At 57.2% G+C, this 25,356-nt stretch overlaps 1 protein-coding gene across 10 annotated transcripts in view; it reads left to right on the top strand.

The window, feature by feature from the left end:
• Positions 1 to 25,356, top strand: part of MEF2D (myocyte enhancer factor 2D) — a 98,629-nt gene that overhangs the window by 56,324 nt on the left and 16,949 nt on the right. For 8 of the 10 annotated variants that reach the window (XM_087772208.1, XM_087772216.1, XM_087772215.1 and 5 more), the window contains exons 3-5: positions 8,878 to 9,209; positions 14,812 to 15,015; positions 22,055 to 22,192. In XM_087772208.1, coding sequence (XP_087628334.1) covers positions 9,156 to 9,209; positions 14,812 to 15,015; positions 22,055 to 22,192 — 396 coding nt within the window. In that variant the 5' untranslated portion in view covers positions 8,878 to 9,155. Of the gene's footprint in view, positions 1 to 8,877; positions 9,210 to 14,811; positions 15,016 to 22,054; positions 22,193 to 22,338; positions 22,474 to 25,356 lie in introns of all 10 variants that reach the window. The other 2 variants (XM_087772214.1, XM_087772213.1) reach the window with 1 other exon arrangement.

Raw genomic sequence — 25,356 nt, 5'->3', positions numbered from 1 at the left:
GCGTAGGGCTGCCCCGTGCAGGCGGTTGGTCCCGGCTGGGAAAGGGGATGCTGTGCCCATAGCGGGGTGCGGGGTGCTGGGTCCCCAGCCTCAGTGTGCACGCCCGGGGAAGCCGCTGAGCCGCCCAGGGGACCGCAGCCTGGCTCGGGGTGATGGGTGACCCCCGCTGCAAGGATGCCACCGCCAAGGTCGTTGCTCAAGGTCGCAGGGCTTTTCCAGCGCCTGCATCAGCCTTTGTGCGTCGCCATTCCCAGGAGTGCTTTAAAGGTCGCTTTAGCAAGGGGCCATCCGACCCCTCCGGTTTAATGCCGTGCCGTGCGGTGGCTCGTCCCTGCCCGTCCCTCCCTGCGGCATCTCCCTCCAGGAGAGAGGACCGGCTGCCACCCTGGGACGCCGCTTACCCTGGTCCCGCGGGTTTTTCCTCCCAGAGGCCGCGTCCTCGCCTTGACATGGGGTGACGACGGTTCCCTGGTTGGCTTTTGGCCACCTCTGAGCGAGGCCATGGGCTTGCTGGTGACCTTGCCCAGGGCTCCTGCCCAGCCTCCCTTCTCCTGCCAGCTGCCCCATGTCCCCTCCAGCCTCTGCTGGCTCTGGCCATGCTGGCGGCGTGGGGAAGGTCACCGGCTGTGCCCGCCGTCACCCATCCCCAGCCCGGGACACGCTCCCGGGGTGCTGGATGTGATGGCATCCCTGACTAGCCGCAGCGTGGGATGAAACGGTGCGATTTGGGTTGCAGGGGACCTGGGTGCCTGGTTTGGGTGCTGCCACGGTGCCTCCAGTCCTTGTGCCAACATCGGGGCTGTCACCCTTGTTTGGTGGGTGTTGCCTGGGTGCACACTGGTGCAAACGGGTGCACGAGCTGCAGGGGAAGAGAAAATCAACCCCGGTTTAATAATGTCCCCCAAATCCTTTCTTTCACCCCCCTCCTTGCACAGGCAAATGCCAGTTCTCCAGCATCATTGAAGGGCTGTGCTTTTTTCCCCCCCCCCAGACTCTGCCGGTCTTGGCACGGCGTGTGGTTTTGTTACAGCTCAGCAGAGCTGGCTGCGCGGTTGGCATCTGCTTTTCTCCAGAGAGCGCCTGAATCTGGGTCAGGAATATGTGTGTCTTTTTAAAATTCCTCGGGGGCCGGATTGAATCCAGCCTCGCTTCTGCTCTCCTGAGCCTCCTGAGGTTTGTACCTGCAGCCAGCGGGACGGATCCTGCGCAGGCAGGAGGACCCGAGCCGCTGGTTTTGCTGCTGATCCTGGGGAAATCGGGGCCTTTCCCGGTCCCGCCGGCATCAGGTGCGCGGGAGGGATTGCAGCTCCACTCTGGATTTGCACCTGCTGGGCGAGCAGGATTCGGCCCCGGGGATGGCTTGGCCGAGCAGGGCCCTGCAGCTGCATTTCCGAGCGGGAGGTTTGCTCCGGAGCCGCGTTTCGGCCGCCTTCCTCTCCCCTCCCCCTGCCTGCATCTGGAGGCTCGACACAGGAACCCAGATAGCATCATCCTGAAACCAGAATAGAAGCTTTGGAGGGGACTTTAGCATGTTTGTGTGGTTTTGATCTCGGTTTGTAGATAAAGAGGTGCTAAACAATGCTAAGCGGGCGAGTTGGAGTCCTTCACGCGTACGTGCAGCGGGGCTGGGGAAGCGCAGGCACCTGCCCTCGCTGCCCGCTGCGATGCCAGGGACGGTCCCTGCGGGGACGCGGCTGCCCTTTGCTGCATCGCCCCGGGGAGCCGGCGCTGCTCCTGCCGGCGCTGCCCCCCATCCCGCGGCAAAGCCGGCTCGGTCCAGCGGCGGTCACTCACTGGTGGGATGACGGCAAGCAGCACGCCGGTGGCTTTGCAGGATAGGAAGAGCACCATTAACACGAATACAGGTGGTGGATTTTAGGGAAGGGGGCTTTTCCCCCCTCTGCAGAGGAGAAGGAAGCCGGTCCTGCAGATCCAGAAACCACCAAGAAGGAAACTAAAAGTCCTTGGTGTCAGCATGGAGGATATGTTAAAAAAACAACAATTAAGTCACAAAAGGCAGGCCCGGCCGTCAGCGAGAAAGGAAACAGGAAGGCAAGAACTGCAGTTAAACAGTCGGGTTCAAGAGGTGACTTTGAGCTAAATCCATGTCCTTAAGGGATGGAAGTCCAGCCCTGTCCGCGGGCGGGGAAGCGGCTCTTTCGGATTGTGCCGGGAGCCCCTGGCCGAGGCTTGGACACCTCGGCTGCAGGTTTGCTCTTTTATTTGCAATTGCTTTTAAGGCTCTTTTACAGCAGGTGGAGAGTCCGAGCTTTGCGTGGGTGCTGCCGGACTGCTTCTCGTGGCAGCGCAGCCGCGTCGCGCCTTGACTCAATTGTTTTCTCGGTAAAAGCTGCAAGTTTGCAGCAGGGAGTGGTGCAGCAGGGCGTGGGGCTGCTCTCGCCACCTCCAAAGCATCATCGCCGCCTCCGGAGCATCATCGCTCCCTCTCTCCGCTCAGCCCGTTCCCCCCACACCCCTACCCCAGCACGAGGAAGGGCTCGGCAAGCGGCTCGGTGCACCGTCGGCGTGGCGGGTGTAAACCACTTCCCATGGCAGGCTGAGCTCACAGGCTGGTTTGCAGCACAGCAGCATTTCCCCGGTACGGGCGCTCTCCTGGCGTGGGCAGACAGACAGGACAAACCCTGCACCTTGTAACCCACGTACCCATCGGTTGTGAGCTGAAGCTCTCTTGCAATGGCCTGCCTCGCCCGCAGATGCTCCAAGACAGGGGAAGGTGTTGTTGCGGTCGTTTCTGTATGCAGATGAACCCTGAGCCCCCCAAAATATTGGTCCTGCTGGGCCCATTTGGTGAATTCGGTCCCGTCGGGTGCGCTCTTCCCCGGGGGAGGATGCCTGGAGGGGAGGACCCCTCATCCCGCTGCGTTCAGACCCGTTACTCTGAGCCGGCCCCTTGGCTTGATGGAGCCAAGTAAGGATAAACCCATCTTTGGGAGAATTCCTGCAAATCCTGGGTAGAGGATGGGGTTGTCCTGCGGAGAGAGCGTTCGGGGCCTGGGCAGAGCGGGCTGCTGGGCCGGGCTGTGCTCCTCCGTAGCCGTCACCTGCTTTTCTCCCTTCAATTTGGGACTTTCTATGCCGTTATCGGACATCCTCCCATTCATCTCCTCCGTAAGACGAGCCGCGTCGGTCCTTTCAGCATTTTCACAGGAGAGCGTTTTTCTTCTTGTCCCTTTTCCTTCCCTTTTTTCCCCAGCCTCCAACTGTCCTTTGAAGCTGCTTTTGCAGGTTTCCCCGCAGCCAAGGACGTCCCCGTGGCGCTGGCCCCGGTTTGGGGGATGGAGATGGGGAAAAGGTCCCTTGAACCGGTGCCGCGATGAACCCATCCGAATTTTGCCGTCGCTCGTAACGCTGGCTCTACCGCGTATTTCTGCACGAGTGGATTGGGGAGCGCGGTGCCGCACGTGAGCGCAGCGGCAGCGCGCTGGGAAAAGCAAGGCCATGCAGAGCTCGAAAGGAAAATACATTTTTGGAAAGGATGCGTTTATTTGCCTTTATTTATCTTCCAAAGGCTTTTGGATTCGTCTTTTTGATCTTTCCTTTGCAGCTGCGCAGCCAACGTTTGGTTTATTTAAGCTGACATCGTGCTGAGAGCACAAGGCTTTACAAGGTGGGGTTTTAAGGAAGGACGGATAATGTCATCGCCTTTGAGAGGAGCGGCCGTGTCACGGCTAACTTTTAGTAAGGAGGCAACTAAAAAGGGATGCAATAAAAGTATATTGAAAATAGCAAATGGCCATAGAAAGTGGATGTGAGACTCTAAGTGCTCCTGCTCGCACAGAGAGAAATATGGGGCTATTTAGCAGAAATGGAAAAGGGACAAATTACAGAGTGGTGCAAAGAACCGTGCTGCTCGTGCAATGCCAAGGTGAAACCATTTAGAAAGAGGTAAAAGAGATGGGAAATATGTGTAGCCGGTAAAAAATCCAGAAATAGGAAGAGATAGCGGCTCTCCTGCCTCCCCAGCTCTCGGAGCCGTGGATTCAGCACCCCCAAATTCCTTGTTGTGTAAAAACATCTCCCAGCTGAGATTCCTCTTTGCTTTTTCTTTCTTCCCCCATTTGCAAAATGCCAACTCTGCTCGCTCACCCGTCTCTCCAATTTAAAGCAATTTACTTGGAGCCGGCTATGAATTACTCAGCACAGAGTTAACCAGCACCTGCTTGTAGCTAATTGGCATGTGTGTTAATTGCTGTGATAGTCATACTCGTGCGAGCGCGCGAGGGGGTGTAGGGCAGGAGGGAGGGGTGCGGGCGCTAACGGGCTGCCTCCGTCCCAGCGCTTCTCGCCGCTTCCCCGGGGCGATGCCGAATTTCCCCTTTCCTGATCCGTGCCGAGGTTTCCGGGTGCTGAAGAGGGACGAGATGACTTTTTGCCGGCGCCGTTCGCTCGCCGCGACGCCCGTGATTTGCTTTACAGCAGGTTTGTAGGTCCCTTTCGATGCCCTCGGACCCCTGCGCCGCGGCGGTTCCTCCTGGCGGGGTGTAGCGGCTGAGATGCTTGGTGGTTGCGTGGAGATGGTCACCACGGAGACAGGTACCACCGGGGATGGCGGCATCGTGGCTGCGGGTGCCCGGGGTGGCCCCGAGCCCAGCCCTGCTCCAGCCCGGCCGCACCTCATGATGTTTGAGCTGGCTCAAACCCGGTTTAGAACGGCGCTGGGTCACGTTTTGGGCAAGCCAGTCTGCCTGCCAGGGCTGCCGAGATTCTCTAGTGTCTCGTAAGGGCTGGGCTTAACCCATCCGCCGGCGTTCGTGCGACTCGCTGGGGTGTCGCATCTTGGGGATGCTGGTGCCTCATCCCAAATGGGATGGAAAGGTCCCGTGGGCTCGGACGCTGGGCAGGGTGGGTGCCTTCTCATCCCGCATGCACCTTGGGATGGCGTGAGCCTCGTTTCCTTGGAAAACCAGGCTAAGGAGAAAGAAGCTGCTGTCTCAGAAGGAAGAAGAGCTGATTTAATGACTGGGGATATTGGATAAAACCATCCAAGACCCCAAATATTATTTAGGAGTTTAACTCCTTTTAAAAGCCCTGCGCTCTGGATGCTTGGCTATATATACGTTTAGGTGCTTAAATTCCACCTGATGACGGAGGAGGGTCACGGGTGATCCCGATGCCTCAGGGCGGGCAATTAGGGAGCCAGAGCGATTTGCTGGTGGAGGAAAGGGAGCTCCAGAGGCGCCCGGCTCGGTGCACGGTGCAGAGCGGGTGCTTCGGGGTCGGGTCCGCGCAGGCAGCGGCAGCGCCGGTGCGGTGGGCCGGAGGCAGGGAGTCTCTCCAGGTTTCTTATGCTTGCAGATGGTGATCAGAAACTCGAGCCTGTGGTCGGACTTTCTGAAACGGCCACCTGGGCAGGAAACGTGAAAATACCTGGGTTTAAAAATATGTTGGAAAAAAAACCCAACCTAAAACCAAATAAACCCACCCCAAAACCCCAGCTCCAACACCGGGACCATGAAGAGAAAAGGGAGGAGTTTTCAGTCCTCTCCGTCGGATGAGTTTGGAGGGCAGCACGCAGTGCCGTGCTTTTCTCCATCCCTCCTCTTGATCCCATCCGAGAACCGCACTCACCGTGGGGTGTTTTCCTTCCCGTGCAGGGGAGAAGGATCAAGAGCATTACAGCTCCTTTTCTCCCCATGGTGACAAGCAAAAAAAGTGTCGTGAAGTCGCCTTTTTCCTGCGGGGGACTTTATCAAGCGGCATGAGCGAGCCCGGAGGCTGGGACGATGGTCCCCATCCAGCTGGGGTGCCGAGGACCCTGGAGCTGGGATCTGAAAGCAGCAGGAGGAACGTGGTCTGGTAGTTGAAAAAGGTGGTTTGTATCAAAACACCTGGGTTTTATTTGGGGCACAGGGAGGGGAATGTGATTTGAACGCCGCCGCTCCCGTGCAAGAAGCACCGGCTTGTGCGAAGCTCGGGGCAGGGATGAGCAGCGCCGGGGTTTTCTTCTCGTCCCTACCAACATCGCATCTCTTTTTCGAACGCCGCAGAGCTTTTGGCCACGATAGCATCCTGTGAAGAAGTCCCACAGCCGAATTGTGTTAAAATATGTTTCCTTTCACTCAGTTTAAATTTACTGCCCGTTGTTCTCCAGTGTTTATTGTTGCTTCTGGAGAGTTCCTCTCTGGTTTGGACAGTAAATCCGCTGTCTTTTCAGAGGGTTTCTCTGTCCAAGAGCTGCAGCACAAGGAAAGAATTAGCATCTTGCCCTGGGTCCGGATGCGGAGCTGTTGCTACTTCACGCTGCTGCTGGTGGTTTTGAAGATGGTGAAGGTGAATGTTTTTCAGCCAGTTTAAAGAAATGGCAACTCCGAAGGGAAAAGCTGCAAAGCAAACTCGGTGGAAAGTTCCTCCTCTGCCAAATTTTCTTTGCGCGTGTGAAATCCTCGCCTCGGCCCCCAGCCTCGGGGCTGTGGACTTTCTCCTGCGTGGGCTTGCGGTGGTGGAAATGCCGAGCGGACAGCCCCAGTGGATGAAATGAAAATCCTTATTTTTCTTTTGGCTCTTCCCGTACCACCGGCCTTTGAGGGATGCTCTTGTGGCAGCCCGGCGCCTGCATCCCCTGCTCACCAGTGCCAGCCTGAGTGGCGATGCTCTGGGACCGGCGATGCTCTGGGACCGGCGACGCTCTGGGATGCGGGCGGTCCATCGCTCTGGGACCGGCGATGCTCTGGGATGCGGGTGGTCCATCACTCTGGGACCAGCGATGCTCTGGGATGCGGGTGGTCCATCGCTCTGGGACCAGCGATGCTCTGGGATGCGGGCGGTCCATCGCTCTGGGACCGGCGATGCTCTGGGACCGGCGATGCTCTGGGACCGGCGATGCTCTGGGATGCGGGCGGTCCATCGCCCTGGGACTGGCAATGCTCTGGGACCGGCGGTGCTCTGGGATGCGGGCAGTCCATCGCTCTGGGACCGGCGATGCTCTGGGACTGGCGATGCTCTGGGATGCGGGCAGTCCATTGCTCTGGGACCGGCGATGCTCTGGGACTGGCGATGCTCTGGGATGCGGGCGGTCCATTGCTCTGGGACCGGCGATGCTCTGGGACTGGCGATGCTCTGGGATGCGGACGGTCCATCGCTCTGGGACCGGCGATGCTCTGGGACCGCCCGCAGAGGGATGTGGAGCAGCAGCCGAAGGGCGTCCCCCCGGCACCGGCTTGGCATCCCCATGGTGCCGGTGCTGCTCGCAGCCAGACGGTCCCTCCCATTTGCTGCTGGGAAGGGAAACACATACCAATTTGGGGAAATAATGATTCAAGCAGCAAATGCCATCCCTGTATGGTTTGTCCTTGCAACGAGTCTTCCTGGTGGGATTTATGAGAAAAAAAAAGGGATTTTTGTTGCCCTTCGTCTCTCCAGTCTCCTGCCAATGGCCTTTCCTGGGCTCCCCACTGCTTGTCTTCCCTGGAGAGCAAATTGTGGATGTCAGGGGGGGAAATTCTCCCCATTCCCCTCTTGGCTGCTCAAACCAGCACTGAAACCACAGCACGATGCGCGATGAATAATTTTACTCAAAAAAAAAAAAAGCTTAAGTGACTCACATGACTCAATGAACCCCAAAAACCAAGTGTGGGAGTGAGACCGTCAGGGCTTGTTTGTTGTTGGAGCGTGGTCTGAGGAGGAGGCGAAGGACGGGGCCGAGGTCGCTGGGGGGCTTCGGCGGGGCCCGGGGGGGCTCCGTGCTCTGGGGTGGGAGAGGGGCAGGAGGAGCGCTCGGGGCTGGCTGCGGATGCTGCGGGTGAATTTGGGGTGATGGGAGGGGAGAAAAAGCTTCTTTTTTTTTTTTTTTCTCCGTGCTTTTTGTAACAAGACCGAGGGCTGGGGGCTGCCAAGTCGAGGCAGATAGGAAGCTATTTTGGGACTGGCTTTTCCCTCTGCCCGGATCTTGGCATGGGGCATTCTCGCCTTAAATGCAATGTTATTGCTGCTCTTATCTGGCCGCTTGGGGAGAGAACCAGGAGAAAAACATACCTGCGGACAAGCGAACTGGCCGGCTTTCCCTCTTTATCCTCGCTGAAAAAAAGGGGTGACCTCGGGCTGGGGGGGCTGTGTCGGTTTGTGCCCTGGTGCATCCAGACACAGCCTCCGGCATCGGGGATGCGGGTGCCCGGAGGGGGCTGAGTCCCTGCCCCGTTATGCGGAGCGGGGTCACGGAGCGAGGCCGGGAAAGGAGCTGTGCGGGTCCCCGGGGACCTGCAGCGCTTGTCCCTTTGGGGAGAGAGGTGTAGAGCAGAAGATACCCCCCGAGTCGATGCACACGCCCCCCAGATGGATGGAAACAACCGGCATCCGACTGTTGTTGAGCCCGCTTGAACCCCGGGCTGCCTCGGCTTCCTTCGGAGGCCTTCTTCCCCTCGCCCATAAGAATTAGGTGTCTGTGCCTGATTATAGGGTTTTTTAAGTAATCAAATAAAGACATTTTAAAATTCCAAATTGAAGATTAATGCAGAAATTGGAGATGGATTTAAATTGCCCAAGCTAATCACCAGCCACTCGACTGCTTATGACTTTATTAAGAGAAAAAAAAAAAAGTCTGGAGTGTCACGGAGGAATAATGATTCACAGGCTCGTTGCTGCCGTCTCCTCCTCCTCGACGAGCATCGCCGTGCCCAGCCCACACGTGTCCTGCGGCGCGGGTGTTTTTGGGCTCCATCCTTGGGGTTTTTTGAGACCAGGTTGGATAAATCCCTCTGCAGCCCTCCTGGCCCCGGCGCTGAGCGGGAGGATGGAGCAGAGACCTCCCGTGGGCTGGGGGGCAGGAGCCGTGCTGGCGGTGGGAAGGGTGCCGGGAGGGTGCCGGATCCGGGATGGGGTTTGGGAACAGCCGGTCTCACGCCTGTCTCTCTCCTTACACAGGTTTCTGAGCAGCTGCTGACGGCTCAGCCCCGCTGGATCCGGCCACGCAGGAGGATACCATGAACTGAGCAAGGAGTGCCGCTAAACTCTTTTTTTTTTTTTTTTTTTTTTTTTTTTTTTTGGGGGGGGGTTTGGCTTTTTTTGGTTTGTTTTTCATCCGGGGGGAAAAAATAAAAAAAGCCCCCCAAGCTCTTTAATGAAAGCGTTTTAAAAGGGGGTTACTTTTCCCCTCCCCTGAACCGAAGTCGTCGCCGGTGCGGTGAGGATTTCCGGAGAAGATGGGGAGAAAAAAGATCCAGATCCAGCGGATCACGGACGAGCGCAATCGGCAGGTCAGTGCTTTCCCTTCGGCTCTCCGCTCCCTCCTCGCCCGCCTTCCTCCCGTCAGGGTATTTTAAGGGTTCTGCTTCAAAATGACCCATTTCCATCCCATTTTGGGCCAACTGGTGCTTTTTTTTTTTTCCCCAACCCATAAAATAAGCAGATGGGCGAAACCCGGCACCGGGGCCGGATTCAGGCGGATACCCAGAACCAGGCAAACGGCCCCGTTTTGCCGTGGCGAGGAGCCGCGGCCCCCACCCGGGCGTTGCTCCTCGTCTTGGAGCTCCTCGCGCCGTTTCCATCTAAACGCTTTTCCAGAAGAAAGTATCTTCTCCAGTTAGTTCCTTTTTTTTTTTTTTTGTCTTGCAGAAAATATATTTCAGTTGACATTTTCCGTGAGGTTTTTCCAATAAAAAACAGCCACAACAAGTATCCATTTTTCTGAACGCAAACAACCCAAATTATTCTCTTTTTTTTAATTTTTTTTTTCAATTGAAAACTTATACGGGGCCAGGGTTTTTTCCCTTGTGCTGTGTTGAAGCCAAGCCCTAGACACGCACGCACGTGCACGTGTGTAGAAATACACGCGCCTATCTCAGAGGGAAAAAAAAAGCACTAGTTTTTTCCCGAATTTACGTGTTCTTGGAGTCGGACCGGCTGAGCGGCAGCGCTTTGCCGGACCAGCTTTGCTCTGTGATGACTCCATCGATGCGTTTCCCTGGAACCACAAGGGCAGATCCCTTCGCTCCCTGCCTTGCCGCGATCCTTGAGTTTGGCTCGGCAGATCCAAGCCTCTGCCTTTAGTCCGGCCACCGCCGCAGATGCCGCAGCGTGGCCTGCCACGCTTCTTTTCTACTGCTTTTATTCCAGACAAAAAGGGGAAAAAAAGCATGTGTGTATATTCCTAATGCTTAAAAAGTGGCAAATAACAGAATTGGATGTACTGGTTTATTGCTTCACAGCGAAACAATAGAAAATTGCAGGTTTTCTTCATTACAGCTTTATTTGGTGGCTGGGGGATGGGCATAAAATGTTTTTTGATAATGTCCCAGTTGCTCATGGCACTGTTTATTTCCATAATTAGCAGGAAATGGGGCGTTGGGGGTTATTAAAGGAGCTGGAGTGCATTTTACGGGGCAGCGCTGCTGAACGTTGCATAGGGGAGAGAGGGATTTGCAGCTATTGGAGCCCCATTCGGAGTTCAAATGAACGGAAAATATTTGGTAATGCTGGAGGTTGATGGCACAGCCTAGCCCTGTTGTATAAGCCTTCAGGAAAGGAAAGAGGTGCTTCTCTGCCAAAGGCAGAAGCCAAGGTGGTGGGAGGCGTTCTTGGGGGTGCTGAGCTGCTCCTTGGCGCTGGGCTTGGCTGAGAGGATGCAGACCCTTGCTGAGGTCTCCCCGGCTAAGCCAAGCCCAGGTGGGTTTTAGCAGCGGGAGTCGCTCAGCGCGGCCGGGTGCCGTGGTTTTAGCACGTCTCAGATGTCAGGTTGTGTCCCCAAAGCCCAGCTCCTGGGTCTGGGGGCCATTGGTTTTCCCTTCACAGCAGCCGCGTCCCCGGACGGGCCGGTTTTTCCAAAACCCAGCGTGGGAGCATTGCTCCCCATGCGAGCGCGGCACGTAGCGCTTTCCTTTTCCGAAAACCCAACCCTGTTTAAGTCGGGTGTCAGCAAAGCGGCAGCTGTTTAATTGGTCATCAGCGCAGGCTTTGCAATCAATTATCTTCGCTGCTCCCTTTCTTTGGGATACAAGGACGCACCAAGAAGAGAGGACATTTCGTGACGAACGGCTGCTCCAGGCAGTGGGTTGCTGATCTGCTCCATCCACCGCAGTGGGAGCTGCGTGGGGCTGGGGCATCTTTCACCTCTGCAAAGGGGGTGATAACGTATGTGTGCGATGCCAGGATCTGGTCTCTGGGCTCAGAAATGTCCCATCTTGCTTCATCTCATTCCCCTTCCCTTCCTCCCCTGCTGTTGTTGTAGACCAGAGGTGAGAAGCGCCCGTGCACATGTGGCCGCCGCGGCTGCGGGCTGTGGGCTAAGCTGGCTTAAACCCGGGGTCTGGGAGCATCCTCAGCCCGTCGCTGCATCCACGGCGGCCCCGCCGTGAGGCTCGGTGCGGGGGGCACGGCTCGGCTCTCCCGTGCGGCCCCCCGGGAGCTGAGCAGCCCGGCACTGCTGAATTATGCATGGGGTTTCATGCCGTGGCGCTGCTGCTGGCAACGTAGGTCTTGCAGCTCCAACCGCGGCGGGCAAGCATGCACCATCCTCAGCGTGTGCCAGCGCCCGGATGGCTCCTGCGGCACCCACGGGTGTCGGGAGAGAGAGGGATGGGGAATGGGAATAGCGCGTGGATGTGCTGGAGAAGGAGGGATTCACTGGTGGTCAGGCAAGGAGGTGGAGGCAGAGCCGCTCTCGGTGCCTGCGTTTCCACTTGGTCTGCAAGTGAAGTCCATCGATAGTGGTGGTTCGGGGCCGCCGAGGCATCATGAACCTCGGGAAGAGCTAGGGTTGGACAGGGGCTCTCCAAAGCCCTCGCTGCGAGGTGAAGCCCTTCCCATGCGTCTCGCACCCAACCTATAGCATCAGTGAGTGCCACCCTGCTCGCGCCCCCATGGGTGCACGGACCACGAGCCTGCGCGGAGGAGGCCAGAATTACAGCAGAAGCCAAAACCAGGGGAGGAGAGCAAGTAAGAGTCACTAATGTCATTAGAGGAATTACTGGAGAGGATTTGCCATAACAGATCAGACCATCAGTCCTTCAGGGCCAGCCTGCTGACTCTGGCAACGGCCAATATGGTCTGCATCAGGGGAAGGGCAAAAATCCCCCGCTAGTGTGGGGCAATAATTCCTTCCTGACCCCTTTGGTGATCGGCTTATGCCCTGAAGCATGAGATTTGATTACCCTCTTAGACTTATAAGGTTAATTCTTCTAGCTGAGGCTCGTGCACGGTGGTAGGGGAAGGTTTGGGGTTTCTGTCCCGGGTCACGGGTAGATGCACAGGGCAGTGTTAGCTGATGCTTTTGTGCGATGGGGCTGGCTGAACGGAAAATCTTCGCTTTTCTCTGCAAGAAGCAGGGGTGCCGAGACAGAGGGATGCTCCTCCACCCTGTCTGCAGAGCGAATATCCATAGCGGGGTGATTTGGTGCTTTGGGTTCTGCTCGGCTCTGCTCAGGTTGTTGGTTGATTTTGGGCAGGTAACCGCATGCTCTCCTCCGTTGCTCAAGGGCAATACCCAAACTGTGCTTGTTTCTACTCTTCATGGCCAAGAGCTGCCCCCTTGCTCGCGTGCCTTGGCCTCACCCCGTTGCCTCCGATCTCGCTGGCCGAGCGGGCTCGTAGCGCCCAGCAAGGTGTTTTTTGGTGAGGTGTCTCTGGCGCTGGTGGCTGCAGAAACAACCGCCCTCAGCTGTTCCCTCTGTCGTGGCGGAGAGGCCATGTGTTTTCCTCTCGAGGGTTCCTTGGGCTGCTTCGAGCGTGAGTCAGAGCAGCAGGGCCGTCCCGGCGGGGGACAGCGAGGGACGCCGTACCGGGCCGCGGCTGCTGCCGGAGCTGCGGTGGAGCAGCCAGTCTCTAGCGGGGACACGAGACCAGAAACGCTGCTGGTGTGGCGCCGGGGAGGCCGGGTTGGTTTTAGTGCCTGTCCTGCCGCAGGCTGCAGGAGCAACACCGCAGCTGGGTCCCACCTGAAGCCATACGGTGCGGCAGCGGCTGCGGTGTGGTGCTGCCGGCTCTGTCTCTGGGAGCAGCCAGGGAGAGCGCTTGGCAGCAGTGATTTTTGGGTGGCCGAGAGGTCTGGGATGCCACCGGGGAGGGGGAATTGCCAAGGACACCAGCGTTGGCCCTCAAGTAATTTAATTTGTCTCACAGCACGCCGGAGCTGGGGCGGACGCTGGCAACGTGAGCGCTGGCGCTCGCAGCTTGACCGTGGTGGGAGCGGGCGCACGTGGCGGGGAGCAGCGGCGCGGGGTGCCAGCCCTGCACTTCCCAGGGGATGAGGCGATTAGAGCCGAATCTCGTTACTGCTTAATCATCTCTGGGAGATGGCGGGGAGGGACGGGCAGCTGCCTGCGCCGTGCGTGCCGAGGGCTGCCCCTGCTCTGCCATCCCGCTGCACGGAGGGCTGTGGCTGCATCTCAAGGGGTGCTCGGCGCTGGGTGCAGGACCCCAGTGGGTGCGTGCTGGGTGCTGCTGGTGGCGTTGTGGTGGCAATGCTCATCACCACCAGTGCGGACGGGGAAGCTCCAGCTTAAGCTCTTGGGACCGCGACTGTAGCACCACTAACTCGAGTTGAGCGAAGGCAATGGCCTCGTTCACTCTCCTCCCTCAGCACTGCAAATTAAAGCTGTTCAGCTGCAAAATCGATGCCGTGGTGGAGGCCCTAAGTGGGGTCAAACCCTCCCATGCACACGCGCGGTGAGGGAGCGGCTCTCGGTGCCCAAGGACATCTCGGCTCATCTCCAGCCCTTCCCCGGGCTGCTGCTTCGCCCCTGAGAGCAAAGCTTAAAGCAAAGCAGTGACCTCCCTGCTTTTTACTTTCCTTTTTTTTTTTTTCTTTTTTTATTTGCTGAGAGGGCATTGGCCAAGCATCGCGCCTTTCCCCGGCAGCGTGCCGCTGGTTGCAGGGGGGGTGAGGGGCCGTCAGCGGCTGTCTGCGCTGCCGCCGGGACGGAGAGCCCCAAACCAGCTCCCTCCCCGCCAGCTGGGTCCTGTTAGCAGCGTCGCGGCGGGAACCGAGCGTGGGCTGGGAAATGCAGCCCAACGTCTGCCCGGCATCTGGAAGGGGTTTTGGAGCCCAGCTCTGTCCCCCAGCCAGCTCGCAAGGATCAGTCCTGCGAAAGACGCCTTGTTAGCTGACAGCTCTAATGACAGCTTATTTCAAGGCAGGGCAGGTTGGGAGGACAGGGGACGCAGTCATGAGCGCGGTGACCCAGGGTGGGCAGGCGATGCGGAAAAATGCCCCAAAAAGGTTATGGGGACAGCAAGAGGGAGGCAGCAGCCGGCTGGGCACCCGGTGCGGGGGGCTCGGGGTGCCTTTGGGGACGTGGAGCCTCCCAGGAGAAGTGGGTGCTGGGAAGCAGGAGAGCGGGTCAGGGATGGGGTGGGCGAGCGGTGTGGAGCAGCACCCCGACCTGCATCGGGGCGGCCGAGCCCGCCGGCTTTGCGGCTTCCAGGGTCGGGTGCTCGCAGCGCTACTGCAGCGAGTGAGGATGAGATCTCCACTGCTTGAATATTCAACTTTAAAAAAAAAAAAAAAGCCAACAACCCGCAGCCCCCGGACAGATGGTAGCTCTGCTGGGGATTTTGCTGAAATGTATTTTCTCTTGATTTGGCAATATGTGATTTCCAACGCTGATAATCATCTTTGTGCTTGTGAAGTGTCTGCCTTTGGAGGATCCCAAAATAGGCAGCGATATGAACCAGTTGGAAGAGGGAGGTGAGAGAGGAGAGCTTGGGGTGGTTGTCCAGTTGGGGAAACTGAGGACAGAAGATTCCCTCTGCCTTCCCCTTCCTTTTGCTCTTCCTCCAGTGGTCATCCCAGTTTTCTCTGGGAGGTGTCGGGTACGTGGCAGCGCGGGCACGGCTTCTGACCACGGCTCTCCTTGCTTTCAGGTGACCTTCACCAAGCGCAAGTTCGGCTTGATGAAGAAGGCCTACGAGCTAAGCGTCCTGTGCGACTGCGAGATCGCCCTGATCATCTTCAACCACTCCAACAAGCTGTTCCAGTATGCCAGCACCGACATGGACAAGGTGCTGCTCAAGTACACCGAGTACAACGAGCCCCACGAGAGCCGGACCAACGCGGACATCATCGAGGTGAGGCCGCCTGTCCGCTCCCCGGCTTTGCCGTTGTGGTGGAGCCAGGGCCGGGTCTGGCACCGCAGCCGGATGCGGCAGCTCGGTGCAGGGTGGGGATGGGAGCGAGCAGATCTTCGGCACTCGGTGCCGGCCTGATTTTGCATCTTTTTGGTCCAGCCTATGAAAATACTCAGTTCTGGGTGGTAGAGTTTGAAGCTGTCTTGAGTTATGTGTTGATCTACTGCTGTAAAATTGAGGTACAGGTTTGCTTTGTGGGACTTTCCCATGGTCCAGGGAAACCAGGGGATGGTTTTGGAGGCATCTCCCAGGGCTGCGGCACTGGGGTGCCTTGGTGCAACTGGTGACATTGCCTGTCCGTTGTTTCAGACAGACATGGTGGGGTTGTAGGAGGGCACCGGCGGCTGAATCGCAGAGTAATTCAGGTTGGGAGGAACCTTTGGGTGCCTCTGGTCCAGCCCCTGCTCAAAGCATGGCCAACCTCATGGGTAGGTGGGGTTGCTCCGGGCTTGTCCGGCTGCATTTTGTGGGTCTCCAAGGACAACGAGTCCAGTCCAACCCCAGCACTGCCAAGGGCACCATGTCCAAACCTCACTGACGCCAAGGCTGCACTCCTCCTCCAGCTGCCAGCATCGCAGGAGATGCTTGGCCACCATTTGCTGGTGGTGACCCTGCGCTGGCCCTCCCCACCGCTTTGTCCTCGTCCTTGGCGCTGGCAGAGCATCGTCGGCCTCGAGCACCGGGCGTTTGGCTTGCAGGAGCGTGCCAGCGGCATCTCAGCCATCGGTTGCATCCTCTTCCCTCTGCCCACGAAGCTGGGAGCTGCTCGGCTGTCGCTTTTCAGCATGTGGGCAGCTGCCTTTACGCCTGGGCAAGCGAAAGGCATGGCTGGGTAATTATTGACGTTACAGGAGGGCATAAATGAACACCCGCAGAGCCGTCAGTGACTGAGCGGAGCGGCACAGCCCCGCGGAGGGCGCTGGGTGGATCGGAGGCAGCGGCTCCGCTCGGACCTCGCGTGGCACGAGGCTTCGCCTCTTCAAAGCGCCGCTGGAGGAATCGGCTTCTCCTGCCGCTCGGGCTGCGCCGCTTCTGCCTTTGAACCCCTTTGGTGCATCTTGGGTAGCGCGCTGGGGCTTTGATTTCATGAAGGAGAAGGAAAAAACCCAACCTACCTCCTAAATCTTGCCTTTTTATGCTTTTTTTTCTCCGTGAAACATGTCTTTTTGAGAGGTTTGGATTGAGGTTTTCACTTCGGTGTCCACCCAGTTCCCCCTGACGTGCCGCCGCAGCAGAAGTGGGTTGAGCCATGGCCAAGCAACCGGCAGCACCTGCCTGCCCTGGCCGGGCTTTGGAGACTGTTCTGCCAGCTCACAGTTGTGTACGGCCTTAGAAATGGTTCAAAAGTGTCCTTTTTGGCCCGTTTGAGCCAGGTAGTGCCCGTCCACCGTGAAAACGCCAGGGTTTTGCAGGCGCGGTTCCCCGCCGTGCTAGTCAGCGCAGCCTCACCCAGCCTCTCCGGGATGCTCAGACTGCGGCGCTCGCAGCGTCGAACAGATTTGTCTTGGCCTAAAAATACCGTAAACATTTTGGGCAGCGTTCTCTGTTCCCTTATGGTCCAAGATGCAAACACTCCCAAGCCGACAAGTTACACACAGTCCTTGGCACCCAAAGAAATACTGTGTTTGCACCACATGAAAAGCTGGATCTGCATCCAAAGCCAAGGAGAGGAACATCGGGAGCGGAAGGATATTGGTAGATGGCAAGAAAAAGAGCCGGAACGTGCCGGGCTCGGCACGTTTTGCCGGCAGAGCTGCCTCGGAGCGAAAGCCGCTGGGGTGCAGGCAGATTTTGAGGTTCTCGAGCATCCCTCCCCATCCTTGTCTCATCTTGGAGCAGGGTTAGGGCTGCTTTAAGTTTTTTACCGTTTTCTCTCCCAAATCCCTACCCCTGAGAGACCATTCCTGCTCCTGGTGCAGATTTCCATCTCCTCGCTTGCCATCTCCCCTCGCCCAGGTCAGGTCCCACCGGCCCGGCTTCGTCCCCACCGGACACAGACCCAGTTTATCTCAGGTTTCTTGGTGGCTCCCAGTTGAACTTGACTCCTCCAAGAGCATCTTCGCATCCTCGAAGCTCCCCCAGCATCAAGCATTTATAGAACCGTGAAGGCACAGGCTGTGAATTTGCTACCAAATATGATTTTAAGTGGATTTTAAGGGGCCGCTGCGTGCGTCTGCCTTCCCTGTAACGCCTGTGGCCCCTCTCTACCAGAGGGATGCAACCCTGAACGAGTCTGGCAGCATCTCAGAAAGGCCGAGGAGCAATCGGGACCAGGGTGGACTCAGGCAGAAGCCTTTTGATTTCATTTTCCTGGCAGAGGGGGAGCAAGTGGTGGCTCTGGAGGCTTGGCCGAGCCAGGGTCTCTTCTCCCGGCCGGGCTGGGGGGCTGCTGGGGCCAAAGGCGCTGGTACCACCAGCTCCGGGCGGTACAAGTTGGTTTGTTCAGATTATCTTTTAAAACAACGCTAAACGTGAGATTCCCCCTTTTTTTTTTTTGTCCTGGGGAGGTGCAGTCCGCGGCGGCCACTGGGGCTACCCCATCACATGCTGCACGGGGATGCCCTTGAGGGGTTTATCCTCTTGGATATTTAGCGAGAGGCAGAGCTGCTCCGGGATGAGTGTACCCAGTGCTCAAGAGGGGTTCAGCACCCCGGCTGCCTTTCGGGGACCATCCCCTGTGGGGGCACCTCCGTCTTTCAGCTGTGTCAGGGATCGACAGCGGCTGCCGGGAGTGGGGTTCAGCCACGCAACCCCTGCGGCTCTCTCTGTGCCCGGCAAAGTCCTGGCCATCGCAAGCTTTTAAGTCTGAGAAAATCTCTCTTAATGCAGAGAGGGGGGTTTCCTTAATCAGGCGGGGGACAGCTGAGGCCCCCAGACAGGCACGCTGGGTGCCACGTGCGCGCCCGGGCTGGGATCACACCGGCTTTGCTCCTCGCTGTCGCTTCTCGTTTCCTCGCAGCCCGCCTGACGTGCCAGTTTCTGATAAGGGACTTGGACGAGAGCAGAGCGAGCGGGGCACGGGGATGCTCCAGAGCCAGTTAAAGTCACGCAGCGATTTCTTTCCTTTCCTTGCCTGAATATCCCGGGGAGGGGCTGATTTTTCCCTAATTCTCCTTGGGGTTGTTTTTCCCCAGGGTGCGTAAAACCAGGCATTTTGCAGGATGCTGGGGAGGCGGCGAAGTGCAGAGGCCGCTGCCGGTGCCGCGTCTTCATCCTCATTCCCATCCTTGCCCTCATCCTCAGCCAGACTTCCCCCCAGCCGGGGCGGTTGAGTCTCCCTCCCCTAAGGGAAGTCGACCACATCCTGGTCGAGCATCGTTTCCTCTCACATGTTCTGCCTTTCCTGCTGCTCTCTTACCCTTTTCGGGTTGGAAATCTGCTCCCGTATGAGCTAGGATCGTTTTCTTTCCAGCATCACCTGGAAGAGCAGGACCTGCAGCGGGTCCCGCCATGGGGGGACTCCCGATGACTGGGGGGGACCCGGGGGCGGCAGGGAGATGGGCTGATGATGAGCGTTTTTTTCTTTGGTTTTATTTTTTCCATGTGAAGTTCTCACCCTGCTTGTCTCCTTTGAAAATTTTCTGCTGTGAAGGAATTGAATTTTAAATCTACTTTATGTGAAAAATAGTCGTGCTCCACTGGATGCAACCCAGTGACAAAAAAGTTTCGTGCCTCTCTGCATCTTCTGGTTTTCCCCCGGAGAAGGGAATGAGGAGGAACGAGAAGAAAAGCTCGTTTCTAAAAGCCCTTGCAGAGATCCTGAAAACGGGAATCTTTGGGTTTCGTTCTCGCTCCAGCAGGATTGTTTTCCTTTTACAGCATCTTGTCAAAAAGCAGAAATTTTGTCAAAAAAAAAAAAAAGGCAAAACCCAGCAGCCGACGCTCGTATGGCTAGAAATGGCATTTTGTTGTCCCAGCTCTCTTTTTGAGCAGCAGATTGCTGCGAGCCGCGCTGCTTTGGCTCGTCTCCCGCTGCGACTCAGGCCCCGGTCACCCACCGCCGCCGGTGCTTCCCGTCCCGCTGCGCCGCAGATCGTCCCCGTCCTCTGCCGTGCCAGCTCTGGAGCCCGTCCCCGTCCCCTTCCTCCCCTCCCTGCCCGCAGCTCCGGCAGCCCCGCGCTGTGGCCAGGGTTATAATCCAATCTCACGCTGCAGGCAGCTGCCTGCGGCGCCCGGGAAGGGTTTTCCCTGCCGTGCACAACCGGCTCGATGCTTCCTAGGGCTGCTGGCGAGTTTCCTGCGGGAGCGGGGACCCCTTACAGCTCGGGATGCTGCGAACCGAACGCGGCAGGGAGATGTGGGTCTCAAAGACAATTAAGTTATGACTAATTTTATGAAGTTAGTGGCCAGGGAGAGGGAAGAGCGCGAGGCAACAGCTGCTGTCTAAGCTGAAGCTGTATTAGACACCAAATATATTAGAGCCACAGAGGGGGAAAGACCTTGGGAACTGCGGAGCGGGGCGATGCTGTGAGCTGCTCGGAGCGGGGTTTCTGGGTCTGGGCGAACAGAGCTGCATTCACCCCGTTGCTCCGCTTTCCTCGATGGAGTCGTTGTGGGAACAACCCTTGGGATGATTTCATGCGGGCTTAGGAACGGCAAAAGGCCGCGGGCGGCGGCGGCGGCCCGTTGCTTTTCCCTCCGCTTTCTTTGGGCGGTAAATATGGGGCAGAGCTGGGGGAACTGGAAGCTGCTTAAAACCTCCTGGGCCGTTTCATTGCTGCAGATTTTAGAAAGGAGAAGGATGTTGTTGCTCGGCTGAAACCTCTCGAAAATTCGGTTGTGCGGTTCCCATCTTCGAGGGTCCCGGGGGGTGGAGGCTGCTTGTCCGACCCCCCGACTCCTGAACCCGCTGGCAGCCTTGGGCAGAGGAGAAGAGCTCCCAGGGATGCGAGGGATTACCTTCATGTTTCCCAGCCAGGGATGGGAGGGCAGAGGCCAGAGATCCAGTTACTGTCCCTGCAAAGAGAACCGCTGCGAGGTGAGCACAGCCCCCTATTAGACACCGGAGAGTCTCCCCAGCTGGCACCCTTTGCGTGCGCCCGAAGGAAACCTGCCTTCATCCCTTCCACTGCTCATGGAACGACTTTTTCCATTTTGCTTCTGAAAGAGAAAGAGAAGGAGGAAAAAAACCTTTTTTTTTTTTTAATAAAGAAGGGCTCAACTTTCCGTCTTCGGGCTGCATCGGCGAAACAAAAGGTTTCAGAAAAAAAAAAAATCCGCAAAAAGCAGTTTCCAAAAAAGAAAAAAAAAAAAAAAAAAAAAGGCAAAGCCGTTCCTTCCCCACCGGCAGCACCCGTTCCTTTTTTTGGCCCATTCTAAAAACAAACGAGGGCACATACAAAAATAGAAAAATAATAGGGAAAAATCCTCGGGAACCTGCAGAAAAAAGCTCTGGGAACCTCCCCTTCATGCCAGTGACTCAGATTCCCACCACCCTTCTCTAAAAAGAGACAATAAATAACACAAATTAGGGGTACCAGGAATTATTATTAGGTAATTAGGTAATAATTATTAGGTAGCAGGAATTATTGGTAACACCAAACAGGGCTTCAGGTGCCGCCATGGGCAAGAGGGAGCCAGATCTTTCGCTGGCGGAGCTGGACGTGGATGAGGACTTTTCCCCTCCGCAGGTGAAATCTAAGTACCGAGCGTTAAAATTACGACCGCGAAGGAGTAATTTTAATTGAAAATATTGTGAAAAGCTTCAGCTGGATGGAAACCAGGCTGGGGGCTGGGTTTGGTGCCTGTTGCTCGGCCGTTGCCACCCGGTGCAAGCGTCCACCAAGCAAGAGGTGCGGGAAGAGGCTGGGCTGTGCCGTACCGATGCCGAGCCAAACCTGCCCGCGGCATTTCCAGCCCTTCTGGAGACGTCGCCGGCTTTTATCCACTCCGGTAAAAATTCCCCTACAAGCTCCGTGTTTCCCGGAGCTCGCAGGTAGATGAAGAGCCACTCCAGGATACGTTTTGGCCTCAAAATAGAGATGTTTATTACTGTTTAGGAAGACAGAGGAGAATTGTCAAGGCTCTTCCCCCCCCCCCGGCTGAATTTGGCATGAAAAGAGATCAAGACTTCCAGGAAATTCTGTAGCTTTGACTTCTAAAAAAAATAAATTGGCAAGTGATGGTTCCATAATAACGCCTAATTGCTTTTGGTATTTTGAAAATAGGATGATTAAATGTGCATGCGTAACGCAATCTGCAAACTGGCTACTGAGCACGAACGAGGAGCTTTTGGGGTTTTCGCGATGCCCTACGCCTAGCCCGGCCGCGCGATTACCGGGCTCCCGTTAACGACGGTGCCTCGTTAACTCTCTGCAGCAGCGCCCGGGACCTTTGCTGCTCCTGCAGCCGGGTCTTGGCATGGGGTTTGCTGCCCGGGCGTTGTCACCGTCACCCCCGTGTCACCCCCGTTGTCACCGCCGTCTCCGGCGCCCGCGGGCTATCGCCGGGCCGCGTGCCCTCTCCTGCCATGCTCTTGCTGGGGTGCAACCTTTGCATTTGGTAAATGCCACCCACCTGTTTTTGTCAGGGGCAAGCCGCTTTTTGCTTATTATTTTGGTTTTTATTTTCCTATGGGTAAGAAGGTTTTCCCTATTTTTAGCAGGAGAGCAGATATCATTAAGGTTTATTTCCCCTCCTTGTCGTTGTTGTAATTGTAGGTGACGAATGCGTCTGAGCTGGTACGGGGCCAAATTCAGCTCCGGTGTAAACAGATCCTTTGAAAGCAAAGAAGTTTCTCTCCATCCATCCCCGCGTTGTAATTCCTTAATTAGAGACACCCCAGCGTCGAAACCCGAGGGCCGGATCCTGACTCTTTAACCCCATTCAGGTCAACGCCGTCTTGGGGTGCAGGCGTTAATGCGAGTCCTCGTCTTTATGGGCCAGGGGATGTTTTGGGGGGGACCTGCCCGTCTCAGGCAGCTGCCCACGTTCCCCATCCCCACTCCCAGATCTCAAACTGTCCCGATTGTGTTTTCAGACGTTAAGAAAGAAAGGTTTTAACGGCTGTGACAGCCCGGAGCCCGACGGCGATGACTCGATAGACCAGAGCCCCTTGATGGAGGATAAATACCGTAAAGGCAACGAGGATCTGGATATCCTGTTCAAGCGATACGGTGTAAGTACCTGCCCCTTGGCCGGAAAACCTTCATTATATGTTCTTTTTTGTTTTGTTTTTTCTTCTGTTCGATTTCCCTCCAACCTCGTCCCCCCGATCCCTCCCCGACACCCCCCTCCCCGTGTCACCCTCCCCAAACGTAACAGGCGCTGAACAAGAAGCACAGGGAGTGCGAGAGCCCGGAAGGGGATGAAGTGTTTGCGTTGACCCCGCAGACGGAGGAGAAATATAAAAAGATTGATGAGGAGTTTGATAAAATGATGCAGAGTTACCGGCTCGCAGTGAGTAGCTGGTGGTCTGCAGCCCCCCCTTTCCCCTCCCCGGATGCCTCCAGGTGCCGGGGGGGCTGGATTTTGCATGGCTTTGCTTCGGAGCCGTGCTGTGCCTTGGGAGCCGATGCGCGCAGCCCCCCGCAGCCCCGAATGCACCCCGGCTCTGATGGGTGAGACGCACGAGGGGCCTCGAGGGTCCCTCCTGTTTCCCACCCGGAGAAGCGGGAACAACCCTTGGGAAAGCCGTTCCCATTAGCTCCGGCGTTCCTGAGCCTCCTTGGCTCTGGCCGGGCAGCGCAGGAGGATATTCCTCTTCTCCCCCCCTTTCCTGCAAATACAGGACTAAGGCCTCCTTTTTTGCCCCTTTTTTTCCCCCAAAAAGGGTTTTTTGCCTGGGTTACGACCCCAGCATCCGTGCGAGCAGGCGCTGGGTGCCGGCCCCTCGCATCCCTGCAAGGCTCAGCCTGGTTTGGGCTATTCCGCATTAATTCCCCCCAAATCCACCGAGCCCTCGGGGCAGCTGGTGGCCGCGGCAGAAATCCAGGGAGGTTTTAGCCTGTGATCCCGGAGCCGTCACCGGGGTGGCATCAGGACAGCGCTGAAAGGGATTTGTGTCAGGAGACGGGAGGAGGAGGGGGACACGTTTCAAATTAGTTGTTAGTTCAAGGGAGCAGAGACTATTGATGCAGGCAAGGCTTCTTCAGAGGGATTAGCCCCGAGTCGCTGCAGCCATAATTAATGCTGCCAGGAGCAGAAAGGAGGCTCGTTTTCAAGGGCTGGATGCAGCACTGCAAAAATTACACACGCCCCCCCCCCCCCCCCCAAAAAAAATCTCTGTCGTTCTGTGCTTTGCAAGCCCCCACAAATTAAAATTCTGGCTTTTCTTGAAATTTGGGTCTTGTGAAATCCACGGCTCTTTTTTTGCTGACTCAGCAGGTGAGCGCTGCATCGCTCCGGGAGCCTCCCGAGCACCCCAAAATCTTCATCTCCATCCACTGCATCTCGGGGAGGGGTGGCTGCCCCAAGCCCTGGGAGAGCTGGGGAGGTGAAACGAAACGGGGTGCAGGCGGTGATGGTTGCTCGCAGCTCCGCTGTGACAGCAAGCCCAGCCCTCCGGGGTGGGTTTAGTGCAGGCTTAGCTCTGCAAGGCTTGGCTCTGCCTCATCCTCCCGGAGGTTTCCACCCTGCCAAGGCTCGTGTGGGGTGGGGGTACGGACATGCACCCCACCAGTGCCTTGCACGAGCCCTGCTGCGGTGCAAAATAGGTCAAAAAGGCAGCAGAGCTTTATCCTTGGTGCAAAACGACCTCAGAAAGCAGGGACTGCTTAGCATCTGTATTTTTCTGCTGCAAAGGGAGGGCTCCAAGCAGGCTCCCATCACGAGAGGCAGCATCCAGACGTGCCGTAAGGGAACGGTCCGTGCCCTAAAGTCATTTTGGCTGGTGGCATTCAGGTGCTGGGCGCTTCGTAGTCAGGGCGTAGCATCTGGCTCCCCCACTAAACCTCCCTGGGCAGCCAGGGACTGAGTGATGCAGGTGGAGCGTGTGTGGTTGAAGAAGATGCTTTTCCTTTTTAACCAGCTGGGTTGGTTTTGTGTGTGATGAGAACTAACCAGACTCGGCAGCCGGGGAAGCTTAACAACAGCTTTGTTCGCTAAAGAGAGGCCTCGGCACGGCTTCTGCATTTGGTGTTTGTAATCGCTTTTAGTGAAAACAGAAATTGTTGAGGTTTGGCTGATGTGTGCATCTTCTCCCCCAGATTTTGGACTGATGTGCGAGCCGCCTTCCCTAGTTGTGTCCTCCCTGGGGTGGGGGGGACCTGGGACCGCTTGGCTGGTGGCCTGGGTGTGCATCGCGCTGCACGCCGGGGCGGCGTCGGCCTGACGCTTGTTTGAAGGTGCGATGGGATAGATACGGATTAAAAGCCGAACTCTGCTCTCGGGTTGGTGTATCAACCTCCTGGCTTTATCACGGCATTGCTTAAGATGCGATGCACGGGGGTTAGCTTTTCCTTTCCTTTCCCGGGAACGTGCACGCACGCAGCCGCGTTTGCAGTGATTTATTACACAACGCTGCTTCGGTGCTCACGCAGCGCCCAAGAAACCTTCCCCCTCCCGGTTTTGCAGCCGTGCAGAATAAGCTCCCGGGGCCGAGCAGAGGGAGGGCTCTGCGTTACAGCTCACCCCGGCAGCGTGTAAAGGTCTGGGAAACGCCGAGGCCGGTCCCTCTGAACGGCGGGCTGGCGGCCCTCGGAGCGGTACCGCAGCGCAGGCTCAGAGCCGCCGTCCTCTGAGCTTGGCTGCAGCCACAGGATATCTCTGAAGGACGGGATGCCCTTGAGAGGCTGGCGGGGAGGGTTTCCAGCAGCGAGGCGTGGGTGAGCACCGTCCCACTCCTTCCTCCCGTCCTCCCCTCTACCCCAAAAGAAAATCACCCATCTAGGAGCAGATTTCTGGAGGGGAGGGGGCCGCAGGGCAGCAGCCCCCACCCAGCAATGGGGGGGATGCTCGGCTCCCCCTGCCCTCGCCGCTGCGGCCTGCGGGGTCCCAGCTCCGGCCCCGCAATGGTCCCATCCGGCGCTGGGCTGCTCTCCCTCTCCAGCCCTGAACAAATTAAAAGTGGGACTTTAGCAAAGCCCCCGCTAAAGCCTCTAAGCAGGTGCCTGCTCCTGTTAACGAAGAGCAAATCAGTGACATAAGACAGCTAGGATAATCACGGCGAGCCTGGCTCCAGCGGGGACGCTGGTAGGTGAAGCTGGTCCTCGACCCGCAGCCAAGGATAGGGCTTTAGTGATGCTCCTGCTTCCCTGGGGACAGCTCCTCCTCCTTCCCAGCAGCTCCCAGAGGTGCCAGGATGGATCCCAGTGTCACCCGGGGGCTGTGCGGAGCAAAACG

Source organism: Nipponia nippon, unplaced genomic scaffold, assembly GCF_047370975.1.
Source record: "Nipponia nippon isolate SJK-2023a ecotype South Korea unplaced genomic scaffold, ASM4737097v1 scaffold_36, whole genome shotgun sequence".
In the NCBI taxonomy this organism is placed as follows: domain Eukaryota; kingdom Metazoa; phylum Chordata; class Aves; order Pelecaniformes; family Threskiornithidae; genus Nipponia; species Nipponia nippon.
This window is presented reverse-complemented; position numbering and strand designations above follow the sequence as displayed.